This window comes from Vitis vinifera, chromosome 8 (assembly GCF_030704535.1).
Source record: "Vitis vinifera cultivar Pinot Noir 40024 chromosome 8, ASM3070453v1".
Lineage (NCBI taxonomy): Eukaryota > Viridiplantae > Streptophyta > Magnoliopsida > Vitales > Vitaceae > Vitis > Vitis vinifera.
Genome location: NC_081812.1, coordinates 20008928 through 20027645, shown reverse-complemented (window position 1 = coordinate 20027645; position 18718 = coordinate 20008928). Strand labels below are relative to the sequence as shown.

General features: G+C 37.1%; 3 protein-coding genes and 1 non-coding gene across 4 annotated transcripts; 3 read left to right on the top strand and 1 right to left on the bottom strand.

Moving 5' to 3' along the window:
* The first annotated feature begins 1436 nt into the window (after positions 1-1436).
* Positions 1437-5650, top strand: LOC100265834 (ACT domain-containing protein ACR10). Its single transcript, XM_002268913.5, has 7 exons — positions 1437-1654; positions 1810-2380; positions 2828-3040; positions 3357-3462; positions 3777-4116; positions 4641-4925; positions 5161-5650. Exons 2-7 carry the CDS (start codon positions 2227-2229, stop codon positions 5296-5298), a joined length of 1236 nt encoding a protein of 411 aa, XP_002268949.1. The 5' UTR covers positions 1437-1654; positions 1810-2226; the 3' UTR covers positions 5299-5650.
* A 1496-nt stretch (positions 5651-7146) lies between these two features.
* Positions 7147-10812, bottom strand: LOC100243512 (uncharacterized). The gene is made up of 13 exons (XM_019221547.1): positions 10606-10812; positions 10372-10509; positions 9421-9502; positions 9161-9303; positions 8978-9093; positions 8767-8875; positions 8568-8684; positions 8379-8470; positions 8187-8280; positions 8044-8125; positions 7829-7920; positions 7558-7701; positions 7147-7152 (listed from the first exon to the last, which is right to left on the bottom strand). Exons 1-13 carry the CDS (start codon positions 10810-10812, stop codon positions 7147-7149), a joined length of 1422 nt encoding a protein of 473 aa, XP_019077092.1.
* A 1380-nt stretch (positions 10813-12192) lies between these two features.
* LOC132254239 (U5 spliceosomal RNA) lies at positions 12193-12309 on the top strand. Its single transcript, XR_009466515.1, has one exon. It is a non-coding gene; the product is annotated as a U5 spliceosomal RNA (small nuclear RNA).
* Positions 12310-12789: 480 nt separating this feature from the next.
* Positions 12790-17059, top strand: LOC100257264 (glycine-rich RNA-binding protein RZ1C). Its single transcript, XM_002265894.5, has 3 exons — positions 12790-12924; positions 13026-13147; positions 15945-17059. Exons 2-3 carry the CDS (start codon positions 13037-13039, stop codon positions 16830-16832), a joined length of 999 nt encoding a protein of 332 aa, XP_002265930.1. The 5' UTR covers positions 12790-12924; positions 13026-13036; the 3' UTR covers positions 16833-17059.
* Positions 17060-18718: the final 1659 nt, after the last annotated feature.

Below are 18718 nucleotides of genomic sequence, written 5' to 3'. Positions count from 1 at the left end.
CGGCCGTGGACAGCCCGTCGCCCATATACTACTTGAATATGACACAAAAATATAAATACATGGCTGCTAGGTTAAGACCATCCTTGGTGCAAAATTATGCCCCTTTCTCCCCATATATATCATACGTGTGAATGGCTGGGAAGGGGTGCCAATCAAAGGGGCCCTTTTCTCACATGCCCTTTGCCTTCACACATAGAAAATGAGGGTTAGCTGATATACATTAATTTCTTCTGTCTTTTAAGTAATTGGATTATCATGCGCTTGTGGGGGGCATGAATTAAAAAACATCTTCAACGCTAGTGATGAGACGTGAGCAATTAGGACTTAATAAACTTGTATTCCTTCGCCGGTTTGAGGTGTGTTTGGTGGTGGCCTTCTTGAATTAAAAAGACTTAAAATACGACACCAATTTGATCGTCCTGAAAGGAAAGAAAACTGAACTAGGGTATTTTTTTATTTTCTATTTTCTATTCTGGGTTCTGGCAGCACATCAAAGGGACATTTTGAAAATCAACGACACCTAGGAACCCAAAATAAATAAATGAATAAATAATTGGTCATGACATTTTGTAATGGCTTAATCATCTAGTCCATTAGTGTCATGTGACATGGTCCTGAGCTTTGACATGTGAGATGACTAACCCCGACTTAGTTAATGGTGTTTGCATAAACATTGAACTAGATTCTATTTATAATATTATACAATTTTTCTTAGCCAATTTACTAAAAGCATGTCGTCAGAGCTAGGCGTCACATGATAATGAGGGGCATTATTATTGTAGTGGTCATCAAAGTCGGGTGGCCTTGTCCTAATCTCTGTCCCTTGAATCCAGCTCACCACTGGCCACTTTTATTTTATAATACAGATGATGAGCACGTGGTTTCAGTCAGTCTTCACCCCTCCTTTTATATTTCTTGTATCGACTCACCTCCATAATATTTCATTCTGATCGTTTGATGTAGTACCTAGAATCGTGGTCGTTGGTTCTGTTGTCTCAGGCCCATTCTTGGGCTTTCAAAGCCCAAATTCCTCCATTTATATTGGGCTCCCATCGAAAAGGGCCTCCGTGCCAAGAAAATTTAATTTTTATTTTAAGGCCCAAATTCCACAAACCTATTCCATGGAGTTGATTTCCATTCAGTGATGAATTATGTAGTTTTTCAGAAGTACTTTGCTTAAAACTTAAAAAAGAGATACCGTTGTTTAAATAGTGGGCATTACCCACTTGGGTACTGTAGAATTTCCCTTGCAATAAACTAAGACAGGGTGATTGAAGTACTCCCCATTATTGGGAGCTTTCTTTTATGATGCAGATTGCAGGCCATCCCATCCGTCGGATCTTGTAGTGGACGACCCAATTCGTAGAGTCCACGTAGACCTCGATCCTCTTGCAACATATTATATTATAAAAACGGGCAATGAGCTTAAACAAGTTTAAATTAGACAGAGGGAGGGTGAAGATTAGGTGAGAGGGAGGTCCACCCCAGCAAAATTTGAAAGGACATGCCAACATTTTTTGAAGCCTCGGTTCAACGAAATAAGACACGTGATGGCGGCTGGTGCCTTCTGGAATAGGTGGGCGGCACGAGAACCAACTGACTCGCGCCATATTCAATCTTCCAACTTCTCCGTAAATGATAAGATAAAGAGACGGTGAGTGAATTTCAAGGTCTAGTGCTTGGGGCCCCCTGCTTCTCACTCCCTCCATGTGATTTTGAATGTGTGATTTTTTGGCTTGGCTTTCTCATTTTTGTCTACCACCAGGGGGGTTTTTCTGGGGTTAATGGAGAAATTTTCTGATGTGTTAGGCCAAAAGCTCTTCACCCAACTCTCGTGGGTCCTGCAATTTTCAACCTCCACATGTCTCGTCTACGATATATTCCAGGATCCTTCTCACAGTCATAAGATTTTTAAATAAAATAACAATAACAATGAAATGATATCTGGTGAATTAATTAATTGATTAATAGTAAGAGGACAGAGAAAGAACAACAACAAGAAGAACAAGTGGGAGGGAAGAAAGGCAGAGAGACCAAACTGTGATGGTGTTGTATTTTTTTATTTTTGTTTTTGTCTCTCGGGTTGTTAACTACCCTTCTTCTTTGTGGAGAGAAAAGCTTTCAGCTTTCGGCTTCCAGTGCTCCACACAGTAGAACGACAATCCGCAGCAGCTGGGTTTGAGTTTGAATCTGTGTATTGAAAGATTGAAGAGGGAAAAAGAAGCGATGGGGATACTATACGACGACGTAGTGATCATAAGGCCATCAGAGAAGGAAGGCGAACCCAGAGTTCTTACTGTGAACTGCCCTGACAAGACGGGCTTGGGATGTGATCTCTGTCGCATCATTCTCTTTTTTGGTTTGAGCATTGTCAGAGTCGGTAAGCTTACTCATGCTTTTCTTGGTTTTCTGAAAAGGAGAAACCTCGATTCAAGATTTTGTTTTTCTTTTCCGTTTCCTTCCTTTCCTACCATCGTAACCAACCGAACAGAGAGTATTATGGCTTATGGGTTCTGCCGTCTTCCCCTTCCCTTTTGGTCGGTCTGTTGTCTCTAATCCCCTGTTTGGTTTTCCTGAAAACCCAGGAAAATTAAGGAAAACGAAAATGTGAAATATTACTTGGCTACGGAGTGCGAAGAATTAAATTCAGATTACACAAAAGGCTGTATGGGGAATTGGATTTTTATTTTTGTCGGGTCCCAATTAAGAAATTTTCAATTTCATTTTCTTTTCTTTTTCCTACCATGCTTCTGCAAGCATAAAATTTTGGGGAACAAAGTAATGCGTATTTGAGCTTTTTTCCTTTTACTTGGATTGTGTGATGCAGATGTATCCACAGACGGCAAATGGTGCTACATAGTGTTCTGGATTATCGGAAAATCGACAACGAGATGGAGTTTGTTGCAGGATAGGCTGTCTGAGGCTTGCCCTTCTTGTTCTTCGGCTTCTGGGTTTTCGTATTTTCAATTGCAGCCACCGAAGCCTCCTGATGTATTCTTGTTGAAGTTCTGTTGCTATGACCGGAAAGGACTTTTACATGGTACTTCTATGTTTGGTCTTGCCAATTCGCTTGTTTTTTGAAATTTGAAATTGTTTTCCTGGGTTTGAATTGACGAGTGTTTGTTTTAGATAGCCATTACTACTTCTTGATTTTTTCTTTCTTTTCCTTTCCATAGTTTATTTCCCATTTTTTTTTTCCTCTCTGCGTTTGCTGCAATCCCCTTAAGGAATTGTACAACAGTCTCCCCTTTTCTGTTATTTTGGTATGAAGTTTATCTTGTTTTCCCAATTTCTGAGTAGAATTCAGATTCCATGAATGTAATAGACCTGCTTTTATGTGGAATTTCTTTTGGCAGATGTGACGGAGGTTCTTTGTGAACTCGAGCTTACAATAAAGAAAGTGAAGGTATCCACGACCCCTGATGGAAGAGTGATGGACCTCTTCTTCATCACAGACACAAGGTTATAACAGAAACCCCTAACCTAAACAAGTTTGCTACGCATCTGTTTTGGACCAATTTTTTTCCTAGTTATCTCTATCTATGAAAACAACACCCATACGAAGTGGGGAATTTGGTGGCTGACTCAGAGTCCAATCTATTGATAATTTCCATACTTGGGGAATACCAATTTAAGACCAACCGGAGATCCTTCCTAGCCAAGTGGGGTTTTTGGAAAAGTCAAGAATTCTTCGGTACTGTTAGTGAAAAATGGGCTTATGTTTATTATGTTGTTCTGGTTCCAAATTTAATGTTTTTTTTTTTTTATCTTGTCAGAGAACTTCTACATACAAAGAAGAGACAGGAGGATACACATAACCATTTAAAAACTGTTCTGGGAGATGCCATGATAAGTTGTGACATAAGTATGGTTGGCTCTGAAATTACTGCATGTTCTCAGACATCAACGCTCCTCCCTTCTGCAATTACCAGAGAGATTTTCGGCTCGAAATTTGAGGATGAGCCCCCAAGTGGATTGCCACAGGTATCTGGCAATATATCCGTCACAATGGATAATTCCCTCAGTCCCGCTCACACTCTTGTCCAAATTGTCTGCCAAGATCACAAAGGTCTCCTTTACGACATGATGAGAACTCTAAAGGATTACAATATCAAGGTACATTACGTCTATAATCCAATTTGAGAAAAGATATAATGAAATACTGCAAGTGTCAGTTATTCATCCATGAAATAATAATATTTGAATACACTTACCCCTTATGCTTCTTCTATAGGAAATTGCAGTTTTCAATATGTTCAACCCATAACAATTGTGTCAGCATGGCACAGCATGGATTCTCATGTTTCATGTCTTCCATACTGCATTGTGACTACCCTTGGATTGCATATCACTCAAGTCTTTATGCAACCACCCAGACAATTGTATAGCCCCAGTGTTTAAGATCCTTTATGAGTTGCCACCGTTAGCCTGATAACTGCATCAGTGATAGGAAGGATTGTGTTTAAGTACTGAATGCTTCTTCCTATGATGCGTTGCCTTACATGCTCATTTGGCATGCATGCTGGCCAGATGCTAAAATTCTTGATCATTTTATAATTTGCATTGCTAAATCATTCTTTGACTGTTTACCTGATGGTATTGTATGATATCAATACATAAATCTTGATAATGTGTTTCAGATTTCCTATGGGCGCTTGACCACAAAACCAAGGAGAAACTGTGAGGTGGACTTGTTCATCATGCAAGCAGATGGGAAGAAAGTAGTGGATCCCTACAAGCAGAATGCGTTGTGCTCTCGTCTGCAGATGGAGCTACTTCGTCCTCTAAGAGTGGCTGTGGTGAGCCGTGGTCCTGATACAGAGCTGCTGGTTGCAAATCCAGTGGAGCTATCAGGAAAGGGCCGGCCTCTCGTATTCTTTGACATCACTCATGCTCTGAAGATGCTTAATGTTTGCATCTTTTCGGTACTTCTCTATGCTCCTATTATACGTGTTCGTTGGGTTAAACTTGCAAATGCATTAATTGCCCCTTAGTAACCCTAAGAGCCTGTTGTGCATTTTGGAAGTGCTTGTTGGAATTATGCGTCTGACAATGTTTATGGGCTAAGGAAGCCATTTGATTTTACAATTTACATTACCATATCCAGTTTTATTGGATGAAGTCCCAAGTCCAAGTTGACTAATGTGATTGCTTTTCCAGGCTGAAATTGGGAGGCAGATGATCGCCGACCGGGAATGGGAAGTTTACCGAATCCTACTTGATGAAGGAGATGGTTTGTTGGTCCCCAGGAACAAGATTGAGGAAGGAGTTTGGAAAATGTTGATGGGTTGGGAGTGATAATCATCGAAATATCTTCACATGGAAATCTACGGTCTTCTGGAACCTTTGTACAGTGTACTAAGGCTGTTTCAGTGTCTACTAGATGTAAATTATGGCAAATATGTTATTAAAAGGCTGAGCAGTTTCGCATCTTAATTTACAGCTTTGTGAGACTAACTTTGTTGTATAAAAAATGAGAAGAAGTTGGTAGTGAGGGGATAAAGAGGAGGGTAAACCTCTGATGGCTTTGTATACCTGAAATAAAAGAAGATGAGGAGCTATAATTGTCTCGTAGAAATGTTCCTTTGTGTGAGTCTATTAGTGTTCGTTACTTGGGAATAAACCGTGCTCTCCAGCAGTGCCTTTCTAATTTTTAGTTGGCTATTTTTATCCTCTTTTGTACACAAGCACTGCATCTAGAGCATGTTGCAGAAGAGTTGGGTTTTGTGGTAAAATATTTTTAGAGAAATGGGAAAAGATGGAGCTGTAGATGAATCTAAACACAGAGCTTGTTACAAAATAAAATTAATGGTTGCCCTGCATGTTTGTAATATGGGTGCTTCTTCCTCCAAAGGCAGGATTAGAAGTATTAGTTGGCAGGGTCATACAGCCTTTCTTTTCAGATGATGCATCAAACCCAATAATTTTTATCCCCTAAAGCTGGAGTTATCATTGTGTACAAGATGTTTCTCTAAAAATAGACACATGCAGATTTTTCCCATGCTATAATCCAGTCTCAATAATATCGAAATTTTGTTGGCAAAAAAAATAAAAATAAAAAAAATAAAAAAGAAGAAAGAATTCCACATACTTTTTGAGGAGGTTGTATTTTGACAGGATGTTTCTGGGTTCATATCTCTTTCCTCTTGTGCCCTTGTAGACCTTAGATCATTTACCTTGGGGGCTGTCCTTCTCATTCTACTTAAGTAAAGTTACACAAACTCAAGTCCTTATAGAGAGGAGCCTGTTCTCTTCAGTTTTTCTCTTGCTTCTTGGTTCTTATCTATATCAAACAAGACCAGGTGTCTATAACAAAAGATGAGTTGAATCGCATCAAAAGCCTCTATCATTGAATAATTTGCAGATGTGAGATGTCCTTACACGTGGGTTTTGTGTTTCCCGATATGGATCGATGTTCCCATCATCATTCTTATTATCCGTTTCTGCATGTATAATTGAGCAAATTTAACCATCGGGTTGGGTCCCCTATCCCCAATTTCAAATCCTTCATTCAACCAAAGTTGATAATAGCGATTCTATTTCTACTCATCCGTTGATTTCATTATGCTCCAAATGATGGTTTTATGTCATTTAGCTGACTACTAAAATGACTCACGATTCTTGTGTTCCCACTGTCATCCAAAGACCTATATTTGTCTGTACCAGTAGCTTCATCGTGACAGTCCCCATATATTATCAAATTCCAGAGACGTCCTTGTTTATTTTATGGGGCACGTTCCTTTTATTTCTCAATCCTGAATAGTTCCAGGCTCTCCATAATTTCCATGTCCTGGGTCTGTTGTCGTCATGGTCAAGCATCACAAAAGGCTTGCCTTGCATCATGGTATTTCCATAATAGAATGAACGTATCCTTCTTTTTCACCGCCTTTTTTGACATTGAGGAGACTTTATACCCGAAACAGAGTTCCTAAGTTTTTATGGCATTCCCTTTCTTCAAAGGGCATGATTCAGCCTATACGCAACCAATTTGATTTAAGCGTCCAATTAACTTAGTGTTTTCTGTGTTCCTTCAATTTTAAAGATACCTTTATGGAGAACCCACTATTCCTTGGACCAAACTGATCACTAGGGAATACTTAGCCAAGGAGATTGAAAGATGTAGTTTCAAATTAAAGGAAACATATATTACATCTGCATTAACCAAAAAAAGAAACAACATACAAACAGACAAGTCAATGAGAAAGGAACCACCGAAGGTCTAAAGTATACATGTGATTGTTGCAAGTAAAAGCAAATCTCCAAATCCTCCCTTTATCTTCTCATAATTTTTGGCTTCTAGAGCTTCCAGTATATATGCAATTTATGCAAGATGCCCGAGACCACGGCCCAGAATGTGATCTCAGCAAATATCACATATAAGAGAGTCCCCAACCTCTCTGAGTGCCAAACGTCAATAAAAACATGTCTTTGGATCCAATGAACCTGACCACAACAGTAGTTTTTCTTATGCCATTAAGTAATATTCAAAATAATCAGGATTCTCTGAAAATGATCATATACAAGAAGATTTCCCAATGAATAGACAATACTACTTACCAGTGAGTTATCCGAACTTTCAAAATACCATCCATTTATGAATGCGGCGAAGATACCCTGAGCTGCCATCACAAACACTAGCATTGCATTCATTCCAATCCACTCTAGGAATAAGAATGGTGTCCGAAATCCCCAAACATCAATCTGTTTACTCATGAAGAGGAAGAACACAATGGGAAAAAAAACAAATTATTCTCCTGGGATTCTATAATTAATTATCTTTGAAACCAGAAAAAAATGTCAATATTTCATCTGGATTGAACTGTTTTACCACTAAATAGAATGCAGAGAGTACAATTCCAGCTGCACCCGCTGTGAAACAAACATAGCTGAAGCTATAGAGCTGTTTGTTGATGGGAATAGCTGCAAACCAGTGGAGAAATGGAACTTTCTGAATTAATTAATACTCTCCAACTAATATATGGTTGAGATTTTGTGTTAAAGATACATCCTACTCAGGGCCAGGACAAAGGCAGGGGAGCTTACCATCTGTAAAATGAAGAATGATGGCTACAATAAGCAAGACAATTCCCATTGAAACCCATTGCTTGAGCCTTTCAGCGTGACCCTGCAAAAGAACCCACTTCTATTATCCCTCACGAGCTCAATGTTTAATGCTCAACAGGCACTGTTATTCGTAATCTGAAGTTTATAACCTTAAAATGAATCAAAACATGTCCGTAATGGATGCCGATGGTGCCTGAGAGGATAGCTGAAATTGTACTAAGAAAAACCAGTAGCAAATTAAATCCAAATCAGTTCATAGTGCCTTTTTTTCTTCTGTTTTCTAGTATGAAGTTGTTTACTACAAATCAACACACCTCAACAGGCCTTCAGGCTCAAATGGAGCATAGCACCAACTTGGAGCGTCCTCACGAAAAGGGCCAGAGTTTGGAGAACTAAGAGTGCAAGCCTATATGTCAAGGAGAAAACACCCAATGAGTAGTTATTAATGCTTGATTGGTATGTGAAAAAAGTGGTTTTTCCCCACTCTATCCAGTTTATCCAACCTTCAAGCGCGTCCAAACAGGCTGCGAGTAGAGATGATTAATGCCCCATACTTGTCTATCGACGTAACCAACTGCATTGCATGCAGGTCCCAAGTGTCCTCTCATCCCACATTTTACCTGAAAATTAAAACAGTCAGTTTCACTAGCTACAAGTATAATAGAAATGGTAGCAAAAAGCCAGTTAATAGTTAATACATACTGTGTATCTCTTTGCTTCGTGATCCTGGTCTATCACAAAACTCCAGTCTGGAACATATAGTGCATACGTTGTGATCATGTAAATAAGAAATGCCACAAATCCCCCAATCCTGTGCCATGAATTCACCAATTATTATTGCAAACTAAATAATTTCGAACCCCCGGAGACGGTCACAGTCTTAATATTGATTGGAATAGAAGTGCTTATTTACCATTGCCATTTATATGCTGACAAAATGGAGAAATGTCCAGAGTCTATGACAGTTGGTCTGCGCTTGGTGGTTAGTGTCTCTATGAGAGCCACAACAAAGTACACTACTGCAATTCTCTGCATATACACACAAGAAAAATGGTGAGTACTGTATGAATGCTATGGCTTAAGAACATTCCACTACCTGAAGGAATCCAGATAAACTTGAACTTGGGATGGACTTTCCAGTAAACAAAGGTAAAGGGAAGACCTGGAGGATGCCGAACCATCGGATATGCTTCATGTCAACTCCATAAGACAGATCATCAGGGGCATGAGAGTATCCTCCTACATTATGTTAATGACATACAACTTAGCCCAGAGAGAGAGAGAGAGAGAGTGAAAGAAGAAAAAGGGAAAGTCATTAAAAATGGATAAATATAGTAATGATAACACTATGGATACCTTGCAAAAGAATTCCCCAGAAAAGAAGCTTCAGTGTCCTTAGGGAAATCTTCTTGACTGCTAGACTTATCCTCGGAATTTTCTGAAACATCAATCTCAAAGGTTATTATTGGACTAATTGCATCATGATAGGCTTATTTGTTAATCTCCGATTTTCCAGAATAAAACCAAATATAAGAAAATTATTTACTTTTTGCGAAACCAACATATCCTATGTTATACTTGATAGTTAATAGTTTAAAATTTCTCATTGCTCATCTTGGATTTTTTTGTTAAATCAAAACCATATTAATGTGATCATTCATAAAAAAAATGATGCATTTTTTTCCTATGAAAATTCCCCTATGGCTATGTTTGGTTTTAAAAAAATTTGAGGAAAAAATAAATAGAAAAGAAAAATAGAAGGAAGAAAAAAAAAATTTTAAGTCAATAAATTATTTTTATATATTTCTTCAAACTCATATACTTTATTTTTTTTATAGTATAAAAATTTAAATAATTTAAAATTATATAAAATTTTAACTAATTTGAATTATATTTTATTTTCTTTAATATTTTTTATACTAAAATTAGATATAAGAAAACTATTTTTTATATCAATTTTTTTTTCATTTCTTAGTACTATTAGATAACCAAACATAATTTTAATCGATACATAGACGTGACAATCGCATGTTAATAATTGTTTAGAACTTATTTGATAGTGATTTTAAAAAACGTTTTTCGTATTTTCAACATTTGAAAATTTTTATAATTCTAAGTATTAGAAATATTAGAATCATTTTATAGAATTACTACTAAAGACTCTTAGATTTAGAGTGAAAGAGAAAGAAGTATTTTTAATGCATTGATCCGTGATCCGGGAGTATCTTTTGTGTGCTGGAGGGTTGCATTCCTAGGCTATAACGTTTTGTTTGGAAGTGGCATCAGGTGTTGTAAGAAATTGTAAACCTTGAGAGCAAGGGCGACTGCGACCCCTACAATGAAGAGAAAAAATGGCATCACAAAGTCTGCCAGTGTGCACCCATTCCACGGTGAGTGATCAATACGCGCATATGATCCCCCAGCATCGTCCACCAATATCATCAGCTGCACACATCCTCATTCTTATTACAACAACGAAACCTAAACCATATCTTTGATAATTCGTTTTTCTACTGTATAATACTTACGGCTTATGCTTACCACTATGGTGAGGCCTCTGAACGCATCCAAGGTTGCCACCCTCTTGCTTTTCTGCTTTATAAGAGGCTGCTCCTCCCCCTTCTGTTCCACCGACTGGGCTGGTGTTGCGCTACTCTCATCTTTCTCGATCTTATCTGCTTTCTCGCTGATATCTTCTTTGTGAACATGGCCCAAGCCTTCTTCCACTCTCTTGGCATCGTAGTCCATGGCTGATATTGGAACCTTAATTTTCTCAGCCCCCGGAGTGAATTTTCAGCCAATTCAGTGGGATGGAAGTGCTTATAACAGCTAGCCTAGCTAGATAATAAGAACAAGAGAAGGCAAGGATGTCAAGGGCCGGCAGTAGTTGGAGACTAAATTACTTGGATGGATAGGACCCAGTTGGTCACATTGAGAAGACAATTAAAGAAATGGATGAAGATGCATGGGTTGGACAAACCAAAGGCTCCATCGAGTAAGACAGAATAGAAATCCAGATTCGAAGTTGGTGGCGTGGAACTGTCATATAACTGTTCCCTGTGAATGAGAAACCAGAGCGTGGAACAATCAAGGTTGTATGTTAACTATTTTTTGAATGGGCTGGTGTTAGGCTGAGGAACAAACTTTAATATTAAAACTCGTCCAATTAGTAAAAATGTAAGACAGGTCAAATTGCAGGATTGTTTTTTAATGTACTCTCACTAGAAATTCAAAGGTTTGAATGTTAAAGTAATGGAGAAACAAGTTTTGAGTCTTTTGCTTTATAGATTATGATAAATTAGGTTTGAATCCTAGATTGTCTTTTGCTTTATATGAAATATTTTTCTATACTATAAATGAAGTGACTTATGCTACCTTTGAAGTACTGTTCAGGAACAAGCTCATGAATTCTAGGCTTCAGCTTTGAGCCTATTAATCAAGGAGCGCAGATTTATCTTAGTTTGAATGATTGAAAATTAATTTTCAAGTTGTTGAATGGGGATATTTGCCTGTTAGACTGTTAGATTTCAGTACAAACTGGAGATCTGATACCATTTGTCCATCTCATCAAATATACAGAATTGCATTAGCTGAGCATATAGATGTAGCCGGCTGCACCATAAGTATGATAAACGTTGCAGACTGGTTTTTTTATCTAAAACGGGTCCTAATACACTATGATCTCGACCGTCCATGCACTTGATTGCATCACAAAGAGGTCATCCAGACTCTTTAATACTGCCGGCTAGCTTATTTTTCTGGGCCTGCAAATATTTTCTGAATCATTACCTACATTTTCGTGATTTAAAATTTATAATTTTTAGAGAATATTTGATCCTTGAGAGCCTCCGAATAAAATCACTGCGTGGGTTTGTGCACACTGGATCTCCGTAAAGCGTGCAGTGAGTTTTTGAACCGTCGGATTCTCGTGATGATCTGCATTGATACCCCTTTTGTCCTGTTAGCCACTTCAGCTAATGAAGTTATGTTTGGGGTTGGGGTCGAACTGGCACAAGAAGAAAGTAAGTGTCTAGAAGATATAAATGAGTCCCACATCGCTTCCAAGTGAGAAAACCAAACATGAAAGCTTCCTATATAAGCCATTTCATTTTCCAAAGTAAATCACGCAGCCGCGCGGTGAGCACAAAGCGAACTATTCTTTCGCCTTTTACTAAAGAATACCGTGTGCGCGCCGCAAGCAGCGGCATACGCCTATTTTTGGAGGGTGCATCCTCATTGGATGACCCCTACAATTTTATAGTTCAAACTTTGAGATGTTTCCTATTATATCCCAATTTTGAGTGCCCCAAGTATGTGGGGTCAAGAGGGGTCGGGCTATTTCCCGAAATCTAAGTTCAAAAGCCTTTTTAAAATTTGTAGGATTTTTTAAAAAATGATTTGTAAAATATAATAATGGAGAGAATATTTATAAAACTATAATAATTTTAATCATCTATACACAGTAAGATTGCCATGTAAGACCCTGACTTCTATAAAAAATCTTTTGAAAAAAAAATACTTACTTTAAAAAAAATAAATTTTAAGAAAAAATAATTTGATTCAATCAATTTTCTTTAAAAAAAAAACTTTTTTTTTTAATTGTTATAATATATAAAAATAGGGCCGGATGGTTTATGCTGTCGAAAAATTGGGCTTGAGGTTGGGCTGGGCCAGAGTTTGAGTAGTGGGCTTGATAAAATCGGGTGGAGAGGCCAACCGGGTGGGAACTTTACTGACAAATATAAATAAAATAGAGCAGAATTAGAAACAAGGGTCTAGGGTTTTTCGTCGTTTCAGAAGCCCTAGAGCAAGAACTGCTGCTCCCGCTACATCTCAGTGATAAGAAAGAGAGACTCTCAGGTATTATCTCCAAATCCCACCTTCCTTTTTTTCTTTTTTCTCTCTAGTTTTTCCTTTTTGCAAATTTTGAATTACAAACACCATAAATCTCTTTCCACTAGGGTTTGTGAAGATGGGCGGTAGAGAAGAGAATCGCATATTCGTGGGAGGATTGGGTTGGAACACTTCGGAGAGGCATCTTGAAGATGCCTTCAGTCGATACGGAAAAATTCTCGAGTCCCTGGTATGATGTTTCTTTCATCAGTCCCCCATCTTGTTTGGTTTCCTAGAAAAGTAAAGACTAAGACTTGTATGTTTTTCTGGCATTTTTTCATGTTAATTGATTAGGTCAATTTGTTAATCTGCTCGTTTCTTGTAAAAATTTGGATGACTTTGTGCATTATTTTATCATCACGGAGCCCAATGCCTGTGGCATATATATTTTTTGGCAATGTTTTCCTTTTGTGTGATGTTAACGATTGTAGCTCAGTCATGTGTCCTTTTTGTGGGTTTGAGGATTGCCCCATTAATGCAATAAAAAAGGAAATATTTCCTTGCATTGTCCCATAAATATGTACTTACCTTATGTTCTTAAAAATTGATTTTACAAATTTTAAAATTTGAGTTAGTATGGGCTCGTATGGGCAAGTTTGGCCATGTTTTCTGAAATTTGTTTTAAATAAAATAGAGTTTTTAAAAATAAGTTTGAGAAAACATGGCCAAACAAGTTCATGTTTTCCTTTTGTTTTTAAAAACTAAAGAAAACGACTCCTATTTGTTTTCTAAAAATTGTTCTCTATTTACTTTGTTATTAAAAATTGTTTCTAGAGAATAACAGCAAATAGTGTTAGAAATTTTTAAAAACAATTTATTGTTTTGAAAGACAGAAAACTGTTTTTAAATTGCATGGCCAAAAAAGCTCTAAAATTTTTGATACCTTTGATTTTTTTTTAAACAGTTCTTGAAAATTATCTTTTTATGATAAGTCTATAAGAGTTCTTAAATTTGATATTGGAATTGTTACTATATTTTGTTTTCAAAACAGAAAACAAGAAGTGTGTGCAAATTACACCTTAGTTTGCAATTTTGGCTGCACAAGAAGTGTGTGTGTACATATATGCAGGCTGAGGAATAATTTAATAAACCAATGACATGTAGTCTGTAATGTGTTGAGTCTGCAGACTGTTGTATGGTTAGATGCTCGGTTTTCCATTTTGTATATTATGTTTGCTATTGTTGGAGTGATCCTTATTCGCAATAATAACTATGCTTTGAGGTCTATTAGGAATTCTCACACTGTTCCAGATTTTATTTAATGATGTGGCTGAGAACTGATTAACCAATTCTTAAGCTGTTGCTTGCTAGATGGCTGTCCTTTTCCATAATACCAACTATTTATATGTCAAAATTGGGGCTTTTGTATTTTTTGAAAAAGAAAAGTGAAGTATTACACTAGTGGGTACTTGGCCTGCCTTCAGATGTTGCCTTGAGGACTGTCATTTATATCAATTTAATGAAAAAGATTCTGATTGTTATTTCAAATGGGATGCACAGTCATGTTTGAACACGAAAGTAAGTTGGTTTCTATAGATGTCAAGCAAATAACGTTTGACTACATTGTCTCTGATCATAGAGTCCAAAAGATTTATTTTTAATGCTTTTCAGGATTTTTTTTTTTGGTTTCAGATACTTCACAATAAGCCTTCTCAGGGATCACTTATTTTTAAATGTGAAACTTGCTTATCATTAGTTGTGCCCATTAGAAGAGTAGCATGAGTGTGGTCTGTACTTTGATTTACCTAACTTTAAATGTTTAAGAGGAGTTTAAGATGCGTCATAAACTGGGTGCTAGTGATTGCAAGATGCTAACTACTTATCCACCAGAGAAAGGAAGCAAAATACTTCCTTGGAATGAGTCACCTATAGAAACCCCATCTTCTGATGCAGCTTGTTTGTGATAAATCATGAATGCCCTGCTCAGTTCACATGCTGGATTTTGTTTGAATATTATGTCTGTTCAAGTGCTTCTCTAGGGAACAACTGTTACTATTGTGTTAATAATATTGAGTGATTGTGAGCAATATGATGATAAAGAGGATTTATTATGGCAGAAAGTATTATGCTACTATTGTGCATATCCTTCCACATAATTACCAGTAACAATGGCAGTTCACATGTACATGCTATTAGTTCTTTTTTCCCCCTTTCCATTGATTGACATCTAATCTCTCTTCGTGGTATTATATCTTGAATATTTTTCATAGTCAGGCTTCCTGGTGGCAGTGCAGCACCTGAATCATTCTTTAATTATCTTTCCATTCCTTCTAGATGAAGGATTCGGTGTTTGCTATTAAAGTTCTATTTTGTGAGACTACACGAGATTCTGTTCAAACAAAGTAGATTTTTCTGGACTGCAATTTGAAGTGGCGTTATATTTCTGTCTTGGCTGCAATGAGTATGATGATGTGCTGCAGTTTACAGGATGGTCTTATTGGAGGCCAGAGTTGAATTTCAAATTTGTGAAAAGGGTTCCTGATTGCATATTTTCTTATGGCCTACCGTATCTGAGCCTGCTAGTTTCTAGTGTCATGTCCCATTGTTCCTGTGATTGATTTGGATGGAGAGAACCTGCAATGGTGCTTTTTGATAAAACTGTAAACCGATATGAATATAGATTCATCCATAAAATGCATTTTTTGAGTTGTGGTATGTAGGTGGCTTGTTCTTGCATTGTCGATCAGTTTTGCACACATGAGGTGTAACAATTTAATTGTTGGTCTTCCTAGCTGATTATTCTGGTTGCCATCTGAAATGCAATAGAGGAGCTGCAGCAAAGTCACCAATAGTCCCTCGAAATGTCTATTTGTTGATGATTTAAACTGTGGAAGCATATCTGCTACACTGAAATGTTTTAGGCCCTCTTTATTTGGGAAAGGAGTAGTTTCATTTCAAAATAAACAGGGTCCATGATATTTGTTGGTTCACTACTCCTGCAAGAAAATGCCCCCTTTGACTTCACAATATGTTTGGTGTTTGCGTAGGTCATGATGGAAAGAGATACTGGTCGTCCTCGCGGGTTTGGATTTATAACCTTTGCAGATCATCGAGCTATGGAAGATGCAATTCGGGAGATGCATGGCCGGGAGTTGGATGGCAGGGTAATATCTGTAAACAAGGCACAGCCAAAAATGGGCAGTGAAGATTCAGGATATGGCTATGGTAGGGACCATATGCCAAGTGGCAGGGATCATGCTCCTGGTGGCAGAGACCACGCGACAAGTGGCAGAGACCGCATATCTGGTGGACGGGACCATATGCCAGGTGGCAGGGATCATTTCCCTGGTGGCAGGGATCATTTTCCAGGTGGCAGGGATCGTATGCTGGGTGGTAGGGACAGCTACAGGGGAGTTGATAAGCCAGTTGGCCGATCTGATGATTGCTTTAAGTGCGGCCGTCCAGGACATTGGGCGCGGGATTGTCCTTCTGGTGATGGTGTTGGCAGTGGTGGTGGCCGATTCTCTTCACATTCCAAGTTTGGTGGAGGTGGAGGTGGGGGTGGAGGTGGTCGTGGCGATCGCTTTGGAGGAGACCGATATGATGATCATTTTGATGGGGGACGCTATGGAGGAGATAGGGAGCGCACTGATAGCAGAGACAACAGGTATGGCCGTGATCGTTACAACAATGACAGGTACCAGCCTGGTGGTGATCGCTTTGGAGGGGATAGATATATGGACCGGGACACTCAAAATGGGTACAACGGCAAGGATAAGGGTTACAATAGGGAAGGAGGACCCAGAGGTGGTGGCGACAAGTATGGAAGTGGAGGAGGGCCAGCCCGTTTCGACAGGGGAAGCTACAGGGACAGACCCGGTCCTTATGATCGCTCTAGAAAAGCAGGTCGACCATCTTCCTATGACCGGTACTGAGATGCTGAGATGCTGAGATATGGTTTGTCTATTTCATGTTAAGACTGATAGATATCTGATTCACACAGTTACTCTGTTGAGTTCTGATTGATGAGGAGAACAGCTTATTATTAGCTTCTGCATGGATGGATTCAGCCTAGTTTGTAGGTCTCTTACTTCTGTTCTTTAAAACTAACTCAGGATGTGGAATTAATGAATGCTTGGAAGTCATCGTGGTTATTATTTAATAGCCTTGATTCTGTCTTGAGTCACAGCAATGAAGCACTTGGTGGTCTGGGTAAGTGACAGAAAAGGAGACGATTCAGAGCCATAATGTTTCTCTGAAAGCAATGTGTTTGGGTTTTATTGAGTTGCTCATAAACTTGTCATCCTGTTTGTTCCACTGCTCCGGCTTTGAGGATTGTTGTTGGGAATTTTGTGCTTTAACAGGAGTTTCTGACTTCGATTTTGCTGTTGACAATCATCTCAAGGAAAGTGCATAGTTGGGAGTGCCCCTTTTTCGTGTGGTAAGGTTGTATTGGGCTTTTTTCTTGCTAATGATTTTGCTATTCTCATTATCAACAATTCCACATCTGGGAATATGGAGGATTTGGTTGATTTTGGATTGCATATCTGGCTCCACATTTCGCTTTGGCAGTGAAGACGACAACTCCACCGCTCACTAACTAGATAGATGGCTGACAGCTACTGTTGGGGTTCGGGAAAAGTGAAAACAGAGGAAGCTTTTGTCAAGAAAAGCAATTTTCACATTGACATTATCCTTAAAAAAAAAAAAAAACACACCAAAGAAAGACAACAGCCCATTCATGTCTTAATAACAAATTTGGATAATTGAACGTTCTTCCAACATCATTTAAACAAATTACCTGAAATCATGTAACACTTTCCATTTTTATATTTTTGTTTTATTTGGACAACGTTATTGTTGTTTAAAAAATGTGTTAAAATTAAATTACACACAGATTACAAAATTCTTCCCATTAACTCAAGCTGATCATGTCACAATTTCTTATATGATTTAGATTTAATTGCTAGTATGATGCCTTTCTTCATTCCTCTTCATGCTTGTTCCCATTAACTGTTGGTTCTTATATTCTTTTTATTGGACATTTAGAGGATGTTTGGTAAATTAAATAATGATTTCAATTGACTTAATAACTTAAATTAAGTCATTAAGTAGATTAATGTGATATTTGTTTTTTTTTTTTTTAATTTAACATTGAATGCAATTTCCTTTTAGATTTTAAATGATTTGTTTTTTTAATTTTTTTTATTTATTACTTATTTTTTAAAAAAATATATCCCAAAGGAAAAAACTAAAATATTTAGCTCTCTAGCTTTGTGTAGAATGTTAAAAATAATTTTTTGAAACAATTAAGGCACAATCTCAACCTAACTTTCATCTTATTAATACTTCATACTTAATAATAAAAATAAATAATTTAATGCTTAATACTATTAAGTTATAGTTTAAAAGAAAAAAAAAATTACTTTTGATAAAGTAATTTGGAGCATAATTTAAAGTAAAAAATAACTTTAAGTATTAAGTTAAAATAATTAATTCATTTTTAATCTTTAATAAAAATATTTTTTACAACTATAACTCTATATTCATAATTCTCTTTTACCATAAATATTTTTTATATTTATAATTTTTTCTTATATATATATATTTAGTTATCTTCTATATCTGCAATTTTTTAAATATAAATGTTTGATAAATAAATTTATTGCTTATTATTAGTGAAAATATAAATATTAGTTAGAATTAAAGAGGATATATATGTCAATTTGATAATTTAGAATAAATTTAAATTTATAAAAAAATTTAATATTTAAAGCAAAAAATAAATAATAAATTTTAAGTTAATAAATTAAGAATAATT

Excerpts from the sequence above, each read along its gene's own strand:
- LOC100265834 (XM_002268913.5), top strand. The coding sequence starts at position 2,227 with ATGGGGATACTATACGACGACGTAGTGATCATAAGGCCATCAGAGAAG. Across the intron at positions 4,117-4,640 it reads TAAAGGATTACAATATCAAG|ATTTCCTATGGGCGCTTGAC; the intron begins GTACATTACGTC and ends AATGTGTTTCAG. Across the intron at positions 4,926-5,160 it reads TTAATGTTTGCATCTTTTCG|GCTGAAATTGGGAGGCAGAT; the intron begins GTACTTCTCTAT and ends TTGCTTTTCCAG.
- LOC100243512 (XM_019221547.1), bottom strand. The coding sequence starts at position 10,812 with ATGGACTACGATGCCAAGAGAGTGGAAGAAGGCTTGGGCCATGTTCAC. Across the intron at positions 9,503-10,371 it reads CAGTCGCCCTTGCTCTCAAG|AAAATTCCGAGGATAAGTCT; the intron begins GTTTACAATTTC and ends TTGATGTTTCAG. Across the intron at positions 8,126-8,186 it reads ACTTCAGATTACGAATAACA|GGTCACGCTGAAAGGCTCAA; the intron begins GTGCCTGTTGAG and ends GTTCTTTTGCAG.
- LOC100257264 (XM_002265894.5), top strand. The coding sequence starts at position 13,037 with ATGGGCGGTAGAGAAGAGAATCGCATATTCGTGGGAGGATTGGGTTGG. Across the intron at positions 13,148-15,944 it reads GAAAAATTCTCGAGTCCCTG|GTCATGATGGAAAGAGATAC; the intron begins GTATGATGTTTC and ends GTGTTTGCGTAG.